The 18,304-nt window shown below is 32.7% G+C and overlaps 1 protein-coding gene and 1 long non-coding RNA gene across 5 annotated transcripts; both read right to left on the bottom strand.

Moving 5' to 3' along the window:
• Window positions 1-3,835: 3,835 nt before the first annotated feature.
• Window positions 3,836-7,632, bottom strand: LOC131644796 (CSC1-like protein ERD4). Of its 3 annotated transcripts, none has more exons than XM_058915389.1 (5): window positions 6,917-7,632; window positions 6,313-6,455; window positions 5,103-6,223; window positions 4,658-4,913; window positions 3,836-4,414 (listed from the first exon to the last, which is right to left on the bottom strand). In XM_058915389.1, exons 1-5 carry the CDS (start codon window positions 7,185-7,187, stop codon window positions 4,025-4,027), a joined length of 2,181 nt encoding a protein of 726 aa, XP_058771372.1. In that variant the 5' UTR covers window positions 7,188-7,632; the 3' UTR covers window positions 3,836-4,024. The 3 variants fall into 3 exon arrangements, with proteins under 3 accessions (XP_058771372.1, XP_058771373.1, XP_058771374.1); XM_058915390.1 differs by lacking the exon at window positions 6,917-7,632 and adding an exon at window positions 6,667-6,845; XM_058915391.1 differs by having other exon boundaries at window positions 4,209-4,392.
• Window positions 7,633-10,158: 2,526 nt separating this feature from the next.
• On the bottom strand, window positions 10,159-11,893 carry LOC131621781 (uncharacterized). 2 transcript variants are annotated; one of them, XR_009289684.1, is made up of 4 exons: window positions 11,462-11,893; window positions 11,004-11,113; window positions 10,500-10,809; window positions 10,159-10,404 (listed from the first exon to the last, which is right to left on the bottom strand). It is a non-coding gene; the product is annotated as an uncharacterized LOC131621781 (long non-coding RNA). The 2 variants fall into 2 exon arrangements; XR_009289685.1 differs by having other exon boundaries at window positions 11,004-11,110.
• Between the last annotated feature and the right edge of the window lie 6,411 nt (window positions 11,894-18,304).

Here is an 18,304-nt window from a genome sequence, read left to right as displayed (position 1 = left end):
CTTATCCCTAACCTAAACAAATGGATGATACTATCTTCATTTCTCAAAGCAAATATACTAAGAATATAGTGAAGAAGTTTGGCCTAGAAAATGCTAGTCACAAAAGGACACATGCTGCCACACACTTGAAGTTAACTAAAGATGAAAAAGGTTTTGATGTGGATCAAAGTCTGTACATAAGTATGATTGGGAGTCTTTTGTATCATACAGTTAATAGATCAAACATCACTTTTGTCGTAGGAGTATGTGCTAGATAACAGTTTGAACCTAAAATGAGTTACATTACTCAAGTGAAGAGGAACTTAAAATACATCAATTGTACTAGTGATTATGGCATGTTGTACTCTCATAGTACGAATTCTATGCTTGTAGGGTACTATGATGCATACTGGGAAGATAGTGCTGATGATTGAAAAAGTACTTTTGGAGGATGTTTCTTCTTGGGAAACAATTTATCTCTTGATTATGAAGCAAAATTGTGTGTCTTTGTCTACAACTAAGGATGATTATATTGTTGCAGGAAGAAGTTGCTTTCAATTAATTTAAATGAAGCAAATGCTAAAGGAATACAATGTCAAACAGGATTTCATGATGTTGTACTATGACAATTAGAATGTAATCAATATATCCAAGAATCCCATTCAACATAGCAGGACAAAGCATATTGAAATGTATCACCATTTTATTAGGGATCTTGTGGAGGACAAATTTGTTACTCTTGAACATGGGGCCACTGAGAAGCAGCTAGAAGATATATTTACTAAAGCGTTGGATGCAAATCAGTTTGAGAAGTTAAGGGGCGAATTGGGAATTTGTACTATTGAAGAGTCATAGCAATTATAGATAAGGGGGAGTGTAAACATTTTTTTCTTCCATCTATTTAAAGGTGCTAGAGGAGGTGGTGATACTCATGTTGAGGCAACTAGAAGTACTGGCCACTGATGTGACATTTTGTTTTCTTTGTGTTGTATTTTTTATGTTGTTTCTACTTCATTTGTGGATCATGTGTGCTTTTTTGGTTTGTAAGATGATTTGCTACACCTGATATTTTATGTTCCTAATGTATGTTCTTCCTGTTTTTGTCAATTTTTTTACTAAAAAGGGGGAGTAGTTTTAGTATATTGCAGTACTACTTGAGGGGGAGCATGATGTTTATGACTGTGAGATGATCAGGTGTTGAGGGAAAGTACTTTCTGCTTCTGATCTATTTGGGGAAGCATATTTTTTCTTTTGTAGCCTGATGATGCCACGATTATTTAGTGCTTGGTGTATGTTTGCATATGGTCATGCCTGATGTCTTGACATCCTGACTGTTAGAATTTATTTTTCTCTGACGAAGGTTTTGTTCTGTTTGTGAAGGTTTATTTCTCTCTGTTGTTGTGTTTTGTGAGGCTGAGTTTTATCTTTTCTGCCTATGATGTGTCTTGGTGAAGTTCCAAGATTTTGTTTGTGAGATTTTATTTCTCTTTGTTTTCTGTGAGGTTGAGTTCTAAATGTTTTCTGCCGTGCATGCCTCTGATGAACTGGTGTAGTTCCAATTTCCTTTGTGCATTATTTTTGAAGATGTTCTTATGAGGTAATATTGATGTTTTATCCCTATTGTTTTTGGATATTTGTGCTATCATTTGATATTTGCAAGATGTGAATGCAAAGGTTGTTTTAACCAAAATATTGCCAAAGGGGGGAGATTGTTAGGTTTTATTTTGTTTGCTGCATTTTGTTAAAACAAGTAATTCAACAAGATGTTGGACAAGATGTCTTGACATGTTGGTAGGATATTGTAGCATGACTTGTTTCTATATTCAAAAGATTTGTTTCAAATTCTCAGAAGATTTTTTTGCGTTTACTACAATTCAAGAAACATGTAAGAATATTTAATTCTCTAAAGATTTGTTTCAAGCTGAGATATCTAAAGATTTGTTTCACAAAATTGAGTGTTAAAACATTTAGGGAAACAATATATTAATTTCCTGATTGTGGGCAGAATATTTTATTTGATTCTGTTCCGAAGATTATGCAAAAGATTGTGTTGCAGATGTCAAAACATTTAAGGAGACAATATTGTGCCGGAGATGTCGAAACATTTAAGGAGACAATATTGTGCCGAAGATGTCGAAACATTTAAGGAAACATTAGATTCTGTTCCAGAATATTCTGTTGAATATTGTATTTGATCTGCTGTTTGTTTAGATCATTGATTCACAAAGCCCATGCTGATTTCAAGCTATTTAAAGGAAGACTCTAAAACTAATATGCAGACTGAGAAGACACATGTGTGAGACTGTCAATTAGGTTTTAGTTTGTTCATTGTTGATTGTGAGCCACTCTTGTATCGTTTGATGCTTGAGTTTATTCATTGTTGATTGTGAATCACTCATAAACTTTTAAACAGTAGTTGGTCCTGTTAATTGGAGCGTGTCTCCTTCTTGATTTTTTCGTGGTTTATCACATGTTGTGTGATTGAATGGAAATGGGAGGGGTCTCATATCTAGGAGTGATTAGGTGCAAAGTTTGTAAAATTAGAGGCTATTTAAAACTTCAAACTAATACTATTATAGTGAATTTTCTTTTTGGCTTGGATGCCACTTGATGTAGGTGACATTGCACCGAACTGGTTTAACAATTGACCTGTGTTATTTACTTCATAAAACTTACTTTATTTTTTTAATTGTTACTGGTGTTATGATGTCGTGACATTGCATTCGACTTTCTGGAAGTCCTGACAACGTATACAACATCTGGTTCCTAAGGGCCAGAATTTCAAATTCAATTAAAGATAATTTGTCCTTCCAATTTCCTCCACTTTCCAAAATACATGCTCGTAAAATATCCTCGACTATTTGAATGGTTATTTTCGCCTGCCCATCTGATTGAGGAAGATTTGAGGTACTATGGTTCAAATTTGTTTCTGTTGTATGATGGAAAGCCTTCCAAAATTTAAAAGTGAACTTCAAGTCTCAGTCAAATATGATGCTAGTCAGTACACCATACAACTGGACTATTTCTGTAATAAATAGTCTTTGACGGGTAAAAAATGAGTCGGTTTAATTAATCTATCCACAATGATCCTAGTCGAATCGTGACGGCCAAGCATACGAGGTAAACCCACGGTAAAGTCCATCGAGATACTCTCTCACTTCTATTGGAGTATATCGAAGGGTTGCGATATACCAATCTTCAATGAATTTTATAAAAAATTTGAAAATTTTGTTGTTATTTCAATAACCATATCTTTTGTACGAATTTCCGTCCTTCGTTAAATAAATACATACATTTTGATTGAAAAAAAGTTTATAGAGCATTTCATTTGTGATAACATGTTGGTATACATGTTAAAATATCAATGAAATTGTGGAAACGATCTAAAGAGAGAAGAGACCATCTTTGCTAGAGCACAATCAATCTCATTGACTTGTCTCATAATGAATTTAACATGGGAGTTTTTAAAGTTGATAGCTAACAATCTTCTATGAATTATTATACTATTTATGATCAAATTTCCCTTCAATAACACACATTACATTTGCACTTCCATAGCCATTTGACACAACTCCAACCTGTGACTCTTGTGCTCTCCATATTCTCAAGGACAATCTTTTATCAATGAATCTCTTCCATATATGAGTACCTGAGCAACAAGAACACTTGATCTTCATCATCTATTTTGATCCCAACGTATTAAATCATCATGAACATCTAATGAGTCTGCATATGGCATATTGATTGTGTACAACTTCAGCATCAAAGACAATCTATTTGCTGAAGATTTGGCCATGTACATGTTTTCCAACTTGAGCCACATTAGTGTTGACTCAAATTCTGAAGAAACTTCGAATTATAAACATCAAAACACTTCACATCTATTACAAGTGGAACAAACAGTGTACAATAGTAATATTTTCAAACCAACAAATCTCAACTTAACATAATCACATTCACAAACACTCCCTGATTCCTAAAACTTGTTATCGACAATATCTAAAAACATTATACTACACAAGGCAGCTGAACAACTAAAACCACATCAAACAAATGATGTTGATCTTGAAACTTGAGACCGCGCATCTTCAAAATCTTCGAACTGATCATCGTCGATTTTCTCAGAACTCAAGCTTGGTGGAATGAAAGCCCTGAACATCAATTCCATGTTTGGAACTCCCTTAAGCGCCGAAGCTGCTGCAACCTCAAGTGATTGATTTTGGAAAGACGGATAAAATCTTTTCGCGCAAACAAAGCCGAATAATATAGACATTATTGGAAGAGGAAGCAATAATGGTGCATAGACGAATTTCTGCACCCCAAAGTACCCAAACATGGTTATCTGGTACAATATCAAAGCTGCTATTATACGGTTGTTTATGTGCGGCCACATTCTTCCATAACTTTCATATGCTGGTACATATACTTTGAGTGCCTGTGGAGACAATGATATTATTAGTATAAGAAAAAATAAATCATTGAATTCAATCTATTATGCACTGAAAAAAATGATTTTAAATGAATTGGTTTTGCAAACTTGATTCTGGCTAAGGCGAGTTGAAAGTAAAGTGATTTATGTTTAATTTCATTCATGTAAAAGTGGGTTGAATAGTAAATCCAAAGTGCTCACGAAAAACATAGGAAAGGTTTTCATAAGACAGAATTTAAGGTACTTCACCTGATTTCGCAATACGAGCCATCCGAGGCCAAAATAGAGAGCACCAAATGGGATGATAAGAGGAGCAATAACAGAATAACAGAAAACAATTGTGACAATAAGCATGTCACTGGGAATTCTTGTTGCATAAGAAAGATCTCCAGGAGCCCAAGCTTGTTTTAACTCAGCTTCAGTCTTGCATAGAAATTTTTTCTTCAAATGGTAGATAATAAGAGGAATTATCCGGGACAGCTCAAGGCCGTAGCCGATAAAAAATCTAACATAAAAAAGTAAGAAAAATCAGTTTATTTTTGCTGTGTCAATCCTTTTTTCAATGACGAAATATTTTCTTATTCAGGTGTCTAGCAGAAAAGCGGTTAAGAAGCTTTAACATAAACATCGACAAAAACTATTATCATTATGGATAAATAATTAAAATCAAATTGAGGTTAGGATGATATCTTACTTCAGAGCGACATAGGTCAAGAAAAAAGTAGCATTGCCTGGAAGACTTTCAGCTAGCAAGCGCACAACATCTTTCGGTTTATCCTGAACTTGCTTGAATGTTTTGAACAAGGTTCCACCTAAAGTAACTCCGATGAAAACGTTCAACACCGTAAAATAAAAATATTTTCCAGAAGCAGCCCTGACCACATGGCTTTTAGTTGGAATGCCCTCTAATCTAGACAGACACATAAGCAACTTTGGTAACATGGCCAAGAAAACTATCAGTGCAATTTGAGGGAGATAAGCTTCCAGCACTGTCCTCAAAGCCGCGATTTTCACAACTGATTTTAGGAATGGGAGAAGTTTCACCAAGTTCTTCAAAGTCGTAAATGCAGATATAAATGTGATGGGAATCATGTAAAAGAATATGGCGAGTGCGACAATGAAATAGACCAAGTACTGCCTCAGTTCTCTTTGAAAATACTTGATTTTCAAATTAGGCCATAGTAGTTGACAGGGTTCAGGAGCATCGAAAACTGACCACCTATCAACTGTTTGCGCATGTAAACTCTGAGATGCAGATGCTGCAACCACCCTATTTGAGAAAAAAATTATAGCAGCATTTTGTTGCTTTTCTTTGAGCGTAACCTTTTGCTCAGTTTCCAATTTCGCAACCAATTCATTAATCTTTTCATTGCAATACTCTATGCTGTCCACTTTTTTACCGATAATTCCAAGACAGCCAGTCTTGTTGGTTGGTCTTGTACCTTCTGGTTTAGCAGTTGTTTTTGAACCTGCATATACTGCTTCGGCACGGGCAAGCTTCTTCTTATACCCTTCCAGCTCCTCCCAAATCTTGTTCACCTCTTTATTGTCTGTTATAATCATAGACCTGTAAAATGCTTCGGGATATATGGCTTTAAAATAAGAGTCAACCTGCTCCTTCCTAGTCTGACCCTCAGGAACAGGAGGGATGTCTCTCACAACTATTGCAAACTGTTCGGGCTTTACATCAGGAGACTTGAAAGCTTCAGATCGCAGAAACGAGACGTGTCTATAAGCCTTCCATAAGAAGTATAACGAAACAAGTGAAATCCAATAGCAGGCAATAAAAAACGCCCACAACCTTGCACTGCTTGCCTACACAAATAAGAATAAGTTTATTCATAAGGAAAAATTACCATAACACTATATTATTATATGAAAATGGTAAGAATTACTGATCTTACTGTGATGTTTCCCATCGATAACTCGTCAAGTTCATTGAAAGTCCCTTTGCTAACTGTTTGTTTCTTTCCACCACCATCCGTTATAGCAACAGGTAGAAGAACGGGTAGCAGAATAATGCCGGCTAATATTAGGATAATGAATACTGGAAATGAACAGGAAGAGTAAGAATTAAAATCTGATTACACAAATTGCCTCTCATATGATAAGCATGTCAGTAAACAATTGGAAATTAGGATAACTATCTGTGTTGGTTAGCTATAATTCAACCGTGACAAAACAAATAGGGGTCCTATTTAGTCATGAATTTAACCATGGCAAGTCTATTTTGAGGAGCTATTTAGCCATAATTTTACCCTGAAAATTTTGAGGTCCTGTGTTGTAGCGCATCTTGCACACCGTCAAAGACGACTCCGATTTCATGTATGACTTAAAAGTGGTAATTTCTAAGGATTCATGATTCTCAATAATCCTATTTGAACCTTTAAATAGTAAAACAAATTAGAAAATTTAAAATCAATTTATTTATCCTAGAACCAAACAAATACAAACAACAAACATAGAAAGAAACACATGAACATAAAAAGAAAAGAAAAGTTTACAAACCAGTGCTGAGAAAGACAAAGTAGACAGCAGCATCAACACCAGAGATATCAATAACATCTTGTTCAGAAGAAGAATAAGCCTCTATGATCCAAGAGAAAGGGTTTCTTGACTTATATCCAGTTTCAAATGGATCCATACCCCTAATAATCCTATTAGGATAGTACACCACATTGTTTCCAGGTTTACTTCTTAAAAAAGTAAACAAAATCATCAAAACCAGAAACACCAAAAAGGAAGTACCAAGAGATGTTATGAAGGAAGAGAAATCCATCTGAGTTGTTTTTCTCTAAACAATTTCGCCACTTTCCAGTACCTATAGTGCATTCATTGAAAAGGGTATCGTTGAAATTGGAATGAATAGAAAGAGCTAGATATATGAGAGAGATATGAAAAGGTTGGTTTTTGATTGTGTGTTTGTGAAGTAAATGGTAATGAGTGATGACCCAAGATGAGAAATGGAAAGATGTATGAACGGTGGTGATTAAATAAGGTAAAATGGTCGTTGTTGTATGTGGGGTATGTTTGTTTCTTGGATTTGTTATTGAATTAATGCAAGTTTGGGATTTTTTGGGTGTGAAGGGAGTTAAAGTTTGAAGAATGTGAATGTGATGTGATGCGTGGGAGGAACGAGTGGGGAGAGTGTTTGTGTTTTGAGATGGAAAACGGTGATGCAGAGGAGAGAGAAAGAGAGAGAGATGTTTGAGAAAGACAAAACCTTAACCATGTTATAAGAAACATAGCACATGATAACATATATGCCCATGTTATTTATTTTTGAAATACCCTTATTACCCTTCTAATATTTAGATTCTAGAGTTTAGTTGGGGATTTAAATTAATTAAAGATTGTTTCATTTGGATATTAATTGAAGATTTAATTATAATAAAAGTTTATCAACCATATCCACTTGATCAATGTAACTTACTATACCACTTAAAATGAGCACATAGCAACAAAAAAAAAAGAGCAAGCTCTTTGTATTATAAATGTTAGTAGATTAAAACAGACGTTTCGATGTAAAAAAATGGGACGGGGTTAATTTTGATGGTTACATATTCAATATTTTGTCTTTTAGTTTCTTTTGGTAATATTAGAAAGTTGAGTTGCTTTGGTTTAATTAGTAGTATATACTAATTAGTAACGTGTTATGCTTATATTTTTTTATTCTATACTTTGGAGAAAGAAGAAAAAAGATCATCCAAAGCGTCGTAATACTAGGGGTGCTCGCGGTGCGGTTTGGGCGGTTTTGACGAAAAAAATCATCCGAATCGCAAGAGAAAAAATAGTGCGGTTTGGTTTGGTTCGGTTGACTTTTAAAAAAAATCCGAACCAAACCAAACCAAACTAATGCGGTTTGGTTCGGTTCGGTTGGCTCGGTTTTTTACAAATATTTTATTGAGCCATACATACACATATATATGACAACATAATTTTATATTTAGACATTCGTAACAAATAACAACAAAACTCGTCATATTTTGACAACAATTTTCCATGTACTATGTAAAAATTAAATTAGACAAAAGTGGAATATTAAACATAAAATAATAGCATAAAACAATATAAAATTATTATAATGAAAAAAAATAGAAGAGACGAAAGATTAGTGAAGGTGAAAAAGAAAAAGAAAAAGTGTTTAGAGATTAGAGAAGAAGATGTGCGATAAAAATGAAACTGAAATACAGAACATTTACATAAAAATGAGAAGGTGAAAAAGAAAGAATATAGGAGAGTAAAGATTATAGAAGAAGAGGGAAGATGTATGTAACAAAGAAGGTGAAATAATGTTATTAGAGATTTGAGAAGATCGGGACTGAAATTATATGTGTAAGGATGAGAAAATTGTTCGTATTCATAAGGCTAATGTATAGTAGGTTTAATTTTGGGTTGGATGTGAGTTAAGTAAAATTTAGGTTGTAACATAATGCGGTTTGATTCGGTTTGGTTCGGTTTACAAAATACAAACCGCAAACCGAACCGAACCGTGCGGTTTTGTTAAAAAATGACTCAAACTAATCCGAACCAAATGCGGTTTTTTGCGGTTTCGGTTTGGTTTGGTTTGGTTTGCGGTTTTCTATTGGGTTGGTTTGGTTTTGAGCACCCCTACGTAATACTCCCGCGCATGAAGTTGACACAAGTTAGCTGTATTTATCACGTGTATTGATTAATTATATTGTGGAATTGAATTTGAGATTTATTTGTTACTTGTAGTTGTAGACTATATGTACAACTTCTACCATAAACTCTCGTTCAAGTTGCACGGAGTCAAAACTTTTTTATATGAAAAAATCACCACGATGCAAATATTTAATTGTGTGATGGTTTATACATGATAACAATTAGTTTTAAAGTAAAAGAAATCACAAGTTTGGTCTCATGTTGATATAAAAAAACATTAGTTAAGACTAATCAAGTTATTAAATGGATCTATCTAACTTTTTTATGTTTGTCAAAATTGAGACAATCAAATATGAATAATACGATGTTCTTTGTTCTTTCAGTTCATCGAAGATTATGTGAACGTAGATTTAATTGAAAGTTTGAAAGTAGTATCAATCTCAGGTCTACAAATAAGGAGTTTGAGTATGTCAACTCTAGTTAGGATTTAACAGTTGTATATTTATTTATGGTTTGTCCGTATAATATATCTAGGAGTGGCAAACGGGCATGTCCGTCCCATCACTACAACATTTTTCCTCTTTAACAACAGTTGAAAAGTGTAGCCAGAAATGGAAAAAACGTTGCCTAAAATAATAGGGGACGTTTTTCAACCGTCTTCTTTGCGAGCGTTGCCTATTATTTTAGGGGACGTTTATTTTCACTTTTTGGCCACAACTTTTTAAAGCGTCGCCTAAAATACAGAAAAAGGGGACGTTTTTCCTTGCCATCTTAGGCAACGCTTTTAAGGTGTTGTTAGAAGTGGCAACGACTGCAAAATGTTCCCTAAAAGTGGTAGAGTGAAAACACTCTAAGGGAACAATTTTCAAATGTTGTCATATCTGCTAACAATTACAAATGGTTTCTTAAAAATAAAATAGAGAGAAGACTTGGTAAATATATCTATAAGTTACCAGGAATACTTTTTTACCATAATTTTCATCAAATAAACAATTCAAATAATAATTACACAAAACATAAATTGCATGTAACAATAAAATTATGTTAAAAAAATCTCCAAACATTAACTCAAATACACATAATAAATAGTTTCTTTAAGTTTAATGCTTAAGTAGAAGCCTAAAATAACATCCAACTCATTTAAATTTTCCGAACACATCGTCATCTCCATCATCCTCTTCATCACATATGATGTCCTTTTGAAGGTCATCATCTATGTCGTCCTCTTAAAATTCGTCACCTATGTTGTCCATATCACGTAAATCGTCCTCTTGAAATTTGTCACATATGTCGTACTCATCACGTAAACCGTCCTCTTGAAATTCGTCACTTACGTCGTCGTCCTCATCATCATCTTCGTTGATACCTTTCTACAAAAGAAATTGGAAACAAACTTCACATATCGTCATTAGTCACTTATGTTATTTTGCATTATGGTTGACACTAAAACTTAAAGCCACAGTACCTCATTTTTATTGACATGCTCTAGAGTCACCTCTTCCACGGCAACAGAGAGATTTGCGTTAATCTTTTCCATCTCATCAAGCTCATTCATCAACGACTACTTAAGACATATATAACAAGACAATGGCAAATCACAATACAAAAAAAGGTGCCAAAAACTTATATAGCCCTACAATAATAGTAGAAATTATTTATTTCACTTGGTAGGGCCAATTCAATGGATCAATCGATGTCAATGAACTCTACCAAAAAAACAATCTTTCAAATCAGCCTGTGATGTTCTCGTCAAATGGAGTCTAAATATTTGAAATCTACAATGAAAAAAAGTTTACAAATTATATAGGTGTTTTCCTGAATAAGTACTAATTTACTAAGGGAATAACAGAGTATAGATACTAATTGAACTATATTATCTCTTTATACACAACTAAAACCATAGAATAAAAAAGGAAAAAACAGATCTATATAGATATCACAAAGCCATAGATGCAAATGAGATTCATACCCAAGGGGTCAGTATTGGATGTGCAGTTTATGAAGATACAAAGAGCAGTTGTTGCACAGTTAATTCGTACAGCTGAATTAAAGTCGAGATGAAGAACAATTTCACACCTGCTGAAAAATCAAACAACGATAAATGTATTTCATTAATTATAAGAACTTTCAAAGTATCAAATGCTTAAGGAGAACCTAAGAAGAATATATGATAAAACATGAAAATGAATCAACAAATGTTAGTAATAGAATTAAAACATTTTAAAGCTATTGGAATTATTCATGATTATCAAATCGAGATTTAAATCATATATCAAAAGATGTATATTCTGAATCATGAATCAAATCTTATAATGAATTACTACAAAAGGCTGCCCGGTTTCCAAGTATCAATATGTATGATAAAAGACACTGCTTATAGATAAAATCATTTTGGTTTCCAAAAAAAATCAAAAATAGACCATATACCTGTGTACGTCAAAATCAGGATGGCCATACGCCTCCTTCTTCCAAATCCCCAAGTATACACATCTCTACAATCAGTAAGTGTCATACTATGGAGCTTTTCTGCATAAAGAAGCTTAATGATCAAACCATTAAGTGAATCAACTTTACATGATAGCTTCTGAATATGCACATTTCCAGTTCTAAGCTGATTACTTGCACCACTGCCTCAACTAAATACCTCGGTAGCAACTTAGATAAATCGAAGTCGAATCGTCTTCCTATTAGATTAGTTCCTATTCATAACAACAATCTAAATCATGACAAAGTTGTCAAAGCACAAAAACTTATTCTTGAACCGTGTTCATTTCCAAAAAACCTGAAACACGTTGCCAGTTGACAAGATTTATAAATGTTAACCTTAATTAATTGTTGAATAAGCTGATATACCTGATGAATGAAAGTCTCTTGTGTGGCTAGCTTGGCAATTGCAACTGCCATTTGGCCCATATACTAAGCAACATTTCCAGATCTGTTGATGGTGGATGAAAGGATTTCAGAAAGAGATTGTTGCAATGCTTCCATGCCTTGAGATAATGAGTCATACGCTTGTTGAGAAGAATGTTGCAGATTGAAGATCCCATAAACTACCGATCTCTTGTTTAGTAAAATTTGTTAACATATTCATTATTATTTGTACATCGACATAGAGATGTTGAATAACCGAAAGAAGGAAAAATGATTTCGGCTCTGAGGGAATTAGAAATAAGAACGAGACCAATTTCAAAGTAGGAACAAGAACGATGTCGGCTACTTCAAAACAGGAACAAGAATGATTTCAGCTATGAGAGAAATCAATTTTGATTCTAAGAGAAATCGAATTCGGCTATGGGGTAAATCAATTTCATTTTCTCAAAGCTGGAAAATAAGATTTGGATGAAGAGAAGTCAATTTTGATTATGGGGGAAATCAATTTCGGAACAAATTTGAATTTTTAGGTTAAAAATTGGGAGTGACGACGGCTTAAACCGAGTACAGAGAGAACTAAGTTTCTAGGTTAGAATGTAATGAATTACTTATTAAAAATATTTAATTTAATTCTATAATGAAAAAGTTGTAACATATACAGTGAAATTGGTTATGGGCAAAATACGTGATATCTTTTACTAAAGAATCAGGAGAGACACTTTTTGTAAAAAATGATTTTCGCCAAAAATATTACTACATAAAAAATGATTTTTTTTTGCCAGAAGAAATTTTGTATGTTTTAAATCACTTTTTATAATATTTATTGAATAAGTAGAGTAGATTCTAACTTAAATTAATTAATTTGATAATTTATTATAGAATCAGGAACTAATGAAAATTAATTTTATAAAATATGATTCATTTTTTTATAAAATATTATTGAATCAGGACACTTTTTATTATTTTGAATGTTAGTAACCTATTTTATTATGTTTATTTATTGAATATTTGTATTTATGAGATATTATAATAAATTAAATAAATCATTTTTCATAATATTTATTTTAGAGTAGATTTTCGCCAAAAATTTCATAAATTTTTTTTATGCACTTGGAGGGAAGATTTTTGCCAAAAATTTTATAAATAAATTTTTATGCGTTTAGAAGGAAGGTGTTTGTCAAAATTTTCATTAGTGTTAAAATTTTAAACAACGCTTAACAAGTGTAGTTTTTTATTAGAAATCGTGCAACAACTAAAAATTGTTCCCACAAGTATTTAAGGGCACATTTATTAAATATTGCCAAAATATTTGTATTATAAACGTCCCCATAGAGATTTTAGGGAACAATTATACGATGTTGCTTATATATTATTGGCATCAAGTAAGAATTGTTGCCTGAAATAGTTTTAGGCAACAATTTTTACATGTTGCATAAAAAAGTGTTGCTAGAGACAATAAATGTTGTAGTGCATTTAAGTCTGCCAGACTGCCACCCAAAAGCCTGTAAAAAATGGGGCGCGGCAGGGCGGGTCAATGGTCATTGCATCTTTTAAGTCAAAAATTGCAAATTTTAATGGTAATGCTCGAGCCCGCAAAAAAACGGGACGGAGTGGGATGAACATATTAGAGGGTGCGTGCCTAAAACTTTGACATACTCCGCTAAACAGTGCGGAAAAAACGGGACGGAGTGGGATGAACATATTAGAGGGTGTGTACCTAAAACTTTGACACACTCCGCTAAACAGTGCGGAAAAAATGGGCATGCACAATGGGTCGGGTCCGTTTTGCCACTCTTAATTAGGACTAGTGTTTAACGATAATGCTGGAGCATCGTACTATTATATGCATTTTTATCCCTTAATCTTCGTGTCTTTGTCTCAAATTTTATGCATTTTTATTTCAGTAGTTCAAGCATTGTACTTAACATTCCTTTAGGGTAGTTAAGAAACTTGTAACTAAGGGACAAATTCATTCTTCAATGTAATAGATTGAAGAAAAAGGAATCACAATTTAGAGCTATCATCTGATACATCAGTTAACTTTCAAATCCAACAACAAATTTGGCACACCTAACCTAGTGAAATACTATGGTCAGAACTCTTGAAAAATTCAGTCTGTTAGATCAAGACTACATTTGGTATGTGTGTTTAGGAAAATGTTTTAGCAACATTAATCAACCACCTTGATCAACATTAAAGAGGTTATGACAACAAAGATCTAAAGAATCTCCATAAATGTTGTGAATGCCAACATACTCAAATGGTGGTAATGACATCTTTTATCATACAATAAATATACATAGGGGCAGATGACATTATGCATCGATTTTCTCAAAAACTCGTAAACATTGTTAAACTTGTGGTTCATAATGAGGTTCAACAAGTTAGTGAGTTGGAGACTAAACAAGCAAATTCTAGTGATAATTCATCCTTTTTGCAATCCAAGAAGTTCGAAGAAACCATACTCAAGTAGACATTGTTACTCAAAGCTAGTTGATCGATGTGGCAGAAGAAATTTCATAGGTTCATATGGTTGCTATATAGCAAGGTATCTTTTATTCCTTTAAATTTCATGCTCAGTACTTTTGTCAAGACTAACCTTGGGATATTTAATCAGACTGATCTTCAAATTAGACATATATATATATATATATATATATTGCAAGAAGATCACCTCAAGCAGTTGGAAAATTGACATGATACAAGTTTCACCTCACGGGTAACATTCTATAAGAGGATAAGTCTTTGGCCCAGTAGTAGAAAAAACTACTCAATTTTTTGATTATTTGAATCAGCAACAACAAGGTTATTACCCATTGGTCTAGGCTAATCCAATAACAATCCTTCCAATATCTAATATACATGCTCCAATCCCCGTTGGATTTGACCAACCCAAGGCCAATCAATTTTTATACAGTGGACAATAATGGATTGCTAATCCACTTTATGAAGTTGTATCTTGAGCACTTGAGAGAAATAATGTGGATTTGAATCAAGACACCGATGAGGGAATTCTCCACCACTTGCTCAATTCCAATAAAGTTTCTAAACCCCTAACCTCATACACGATACAATCATGAAGTATTTTGGAATACATATTATATCAATGAATATGCTTACATGTATAGGAAGCATTTTCCATAGCGGTAGAGAGATTGATTAAACTCCAAATTTTACTGCCTTTTCGAGAAAAATAGAAAATCGACTATGGAACATATAAGAAGGGTTTATTGTGTAATGTGATAGGAAAAATAGAAGGAATTCCATGAATTTCAGATGTTCCCTTTATCTTTGACATCAACAATATTGATGTGGTATTCTTCTCTCCCACCAAACTTAATACAAACTTCGGCAGACATGGAAAGGTATTTCCATGGTAGATTTTACTAAAGCCGCATCTTAATGTTATGATAGTCGATTTGATTGACTTGAATTAAAAAGTGGATTAATCAGTTGTAGACTTCATAGAAAGGTTATCAAAAGAAGGCCAGGACATGTTCGGTCCAATTTCCTGACGAAGAGTAATACATAAATGGCCATCAATGATATGTATAATCACTTAAGAGAGGAGTTAGCGGGACAAATTTTTCCGTATTTGAACGAGTTTATTTTAAGATAAATATGTATTGAAAATTTTATCCAAAAAAAGAAAAAGAATTGTGATAGCCCAGAAGGAGGCTCACCCATAGTCTCCATTACTAACATGAAAGAACTTGATGATAATATTTCAACCTATGCCACAATAGATATATTTCAAAAGAAAAGTTATTTGTATACTGCCTTTAGAGCTTCCAATGGAAATGACATTGATTCATTAGAATAAAAAGTTGAATATACCTTTGATATCACTAAACTTGATTATAATTTTGATTAAATATTTAAAGATAAGCATATTTTGTTACTAGGATGTTATAAAATTCCTCTTACAAAGAAAATCAAAGGCAAATGATATTGTAAATGATATAACTCGTATAACCGGCTAAACCCGTTGTCTTTAAGAAAGCAATTGAAAAAGTTATCGAAAAATGAACATTTAAGTTTGTCAATAAGGGACTATTGATAGATATCCTTTTCCAACTATGACAATGGTCATGGTATCATTTTCTGAAACAATTAGGTTTAAAATTAGTAGAAAATAGAAGAATATATGGAAGCAAGTTTGGCAACCTAAATCTACCATAATCCACAATCGTGTCAAACAAATAAACAAAAACATATATATAATAAGTCCAACCCTTAATGATTTAAAAAATGATAGACCTCCCAAAGTTTGACGAATTACGTAAAGCCTGATAAACTATTATGTTGCTTTGTAAAATCTTTAATCGTTTGAGTTCCCAATTGAATATTGGGAGGAAAAGAACATGCAGACAACTGACCTCACTCGTGAGGCTTGTTACAAATTTTGAGGTTAAGTTTATTAAGCGTCAAGCGAATATAATTGTCGATTCGTTAATTAAGACGACTAATTCTTAGTCTAGACGTAGTTTTGTTAATGTTGTCCCTCCTTGTATTAACATTTATTTGTTTAATAATATGAGTTGATTTTGTTCTTGACAAAAAAAATCCACTAATTTGAAATTTTAATAAGGATAATCTCTCCCTATAGGACCAACTTAAGCATTAAAAAATGTGGAGTTTTAATATAGAAGTATTTAATTGTTATATGTTACAGGAGAAGTTGAACTCATAACCCCCAAATTCATATCCCTCCCAATCCGATGATCCATTTATGAGAAATAAATAGAAATGATAAATTATTAAGACTTTTTAAAACGATCTACTTATTAAATTAGTGTGACTCATTAATTACTTGTGCCAAAGGGTATTGTTGTAGTTTCGCATAAACACTAAAAAGTTAAACATGACATTTTTGTTCTGTTATTTGAAGTAGTGTGACACACCAACTTTTAATGTCGACGTAGATATCCTAAATCGAGAATATGAGATATTTTGAGTAAACACGTGTGAGGTGGCACGTGGGACAGGTGGTTGTGAAAGTGTTGCCGACAGTTGATAGAACAAAAGAGAAAATGTTAATGGACCCACATATTTGGATAAGAATACTATGCCTAATGTTTAACTTTAATTTACACCACTTAAATTTTGAAACCAACCAAATCTTTACCGTTATTCCATTTTGAGATTTAATACCCGTTAATGTAGGGGTATTGCATGTGCCACATATTATGAGAAAATGAAAGGACTTTTGGTAGGGTAGTAGTAAAGTTAGAGAGACTAGGAGAGGGAGAGGACCCCCAAGCAGTAAACATGGTGAGGTGTATCGTAGACGAACACGCACCTAACACGGATTATGTGTGATTTGTTCTATGACAAAAACTTGTTTTAAAAAGGAGTTTAATGAACTTTGTCAAAAAAGAGTTTATATAATTTAATGAACAATAACTAGGAGTTTAAATTTTCAGCTTAGATTCTTTGCTGAATTTTGTTGTTGTAATCTAAGATAAGCCAGGGGAGGGTGTTGAATGTACCCTACTCTAGTTTAGGTTACAAGTTTTGTTCTCATAAAAATACAACATATCATTGACATTATCACTCCAAGAATACAAACTAGATATTCTTTTTATTTTCTTATAAGTAACTGAATAATCAAATTCATATTAAGAATCTCATATGGGAGGAGATATGAAATTTTAATCTTATAAATTAGTTATGTCCAATTGAGTTAGATATAATTTTAATTTTTATAAGATATCAAAGTTTATGTATAATTCGTTTGATCACTTACTAACCATGTCATTGATATTGAGCTACTAGAAATTGATTTGATTTTTTTAATTTTTATACTTAAATTTATTATTCAATTTACTTTTAATTTAATATATTTAAAAATAAATTATTTAATATCCAATTTAATTTTAACTAAAATTAATTCAATCAAAATTAATTTTTTATTGTATAATCAAATACACGCTAATTAAAGAATAAGAAATTTTTATCTTATAAAGTAATTTATAAGACTAAGTTAGATCTTTACTTTTGGTTGAAAATCGGGGATTTTATTAATACACCCTCTAAATTATTGGCAAATAACATGAAAATACAACAATATCTTCAAATGTTAAAGATATATCGCTGGACGCACTTTAACTCTATACATTTATGAGTCAGGTCCTAAGATAATGGGAAAAATATTACACAAATACACGTATCTTTGAATGATATTTGTTCAAAAATGCGGCAGAACCTCTTTTCATTCCTCGCTTCTAAAAAAACAACTTTAAACCTCTTCATTTCTCAAACTCTCTCAAATCACATTCTCTCAATCGTTCAATCAACTTCAAAGCTTTCTCCATCAACATCAAGCCCATCAAAGAGTTCATTATTGATTTTTTGTATAAATTTGTAGAAATTGATTACTAGGTTATGAAATAGATA

The sequence above is a fragment of the Vicia villosa genome, linkage group LG1, assembly GCF_029867415.1.
Source record: "Vicia villosa cultivar HV-30 ecotype Madison, WI linkage group LG1, Vvil1.0, whole genome shotgun sequence".
Classification (NCBI taxonomy): Eukaryota; Viridiplantae; Streptophyta; class Magnoliopsida; order Fabales; family Fabaceae; genus Vicia; species Vicia villosa.
The sequence above is the reverse complement of the archived record's forward strand: the minus strand, read 5'-3'. Positions and strand labels throughout refer to the sequence as shown.

Coding starts and splice junctions, on each gene's coding strand:
- LOC131644796 (XM_058915389.1), bottom strand. CDS start 7,187: ATGGATTTCTCTTCCTTCATAACATCTCTTGGTACTTCCTTTTTGGTG. Junction 6,456..6,916: donor CTTTGTCTTTCTCAGCACTG/GTTTGTAAACTT, acceptor GTTCATTTCCAG/TATTCATTATCCTAATATTA. Junction 4,914..5,102: donor TTGACCTATGTCGCTCTGAA/GTAAGATATCAT, acceptor TTTTTATGTTAG/ATTTTTTATCGGCTACGGCC.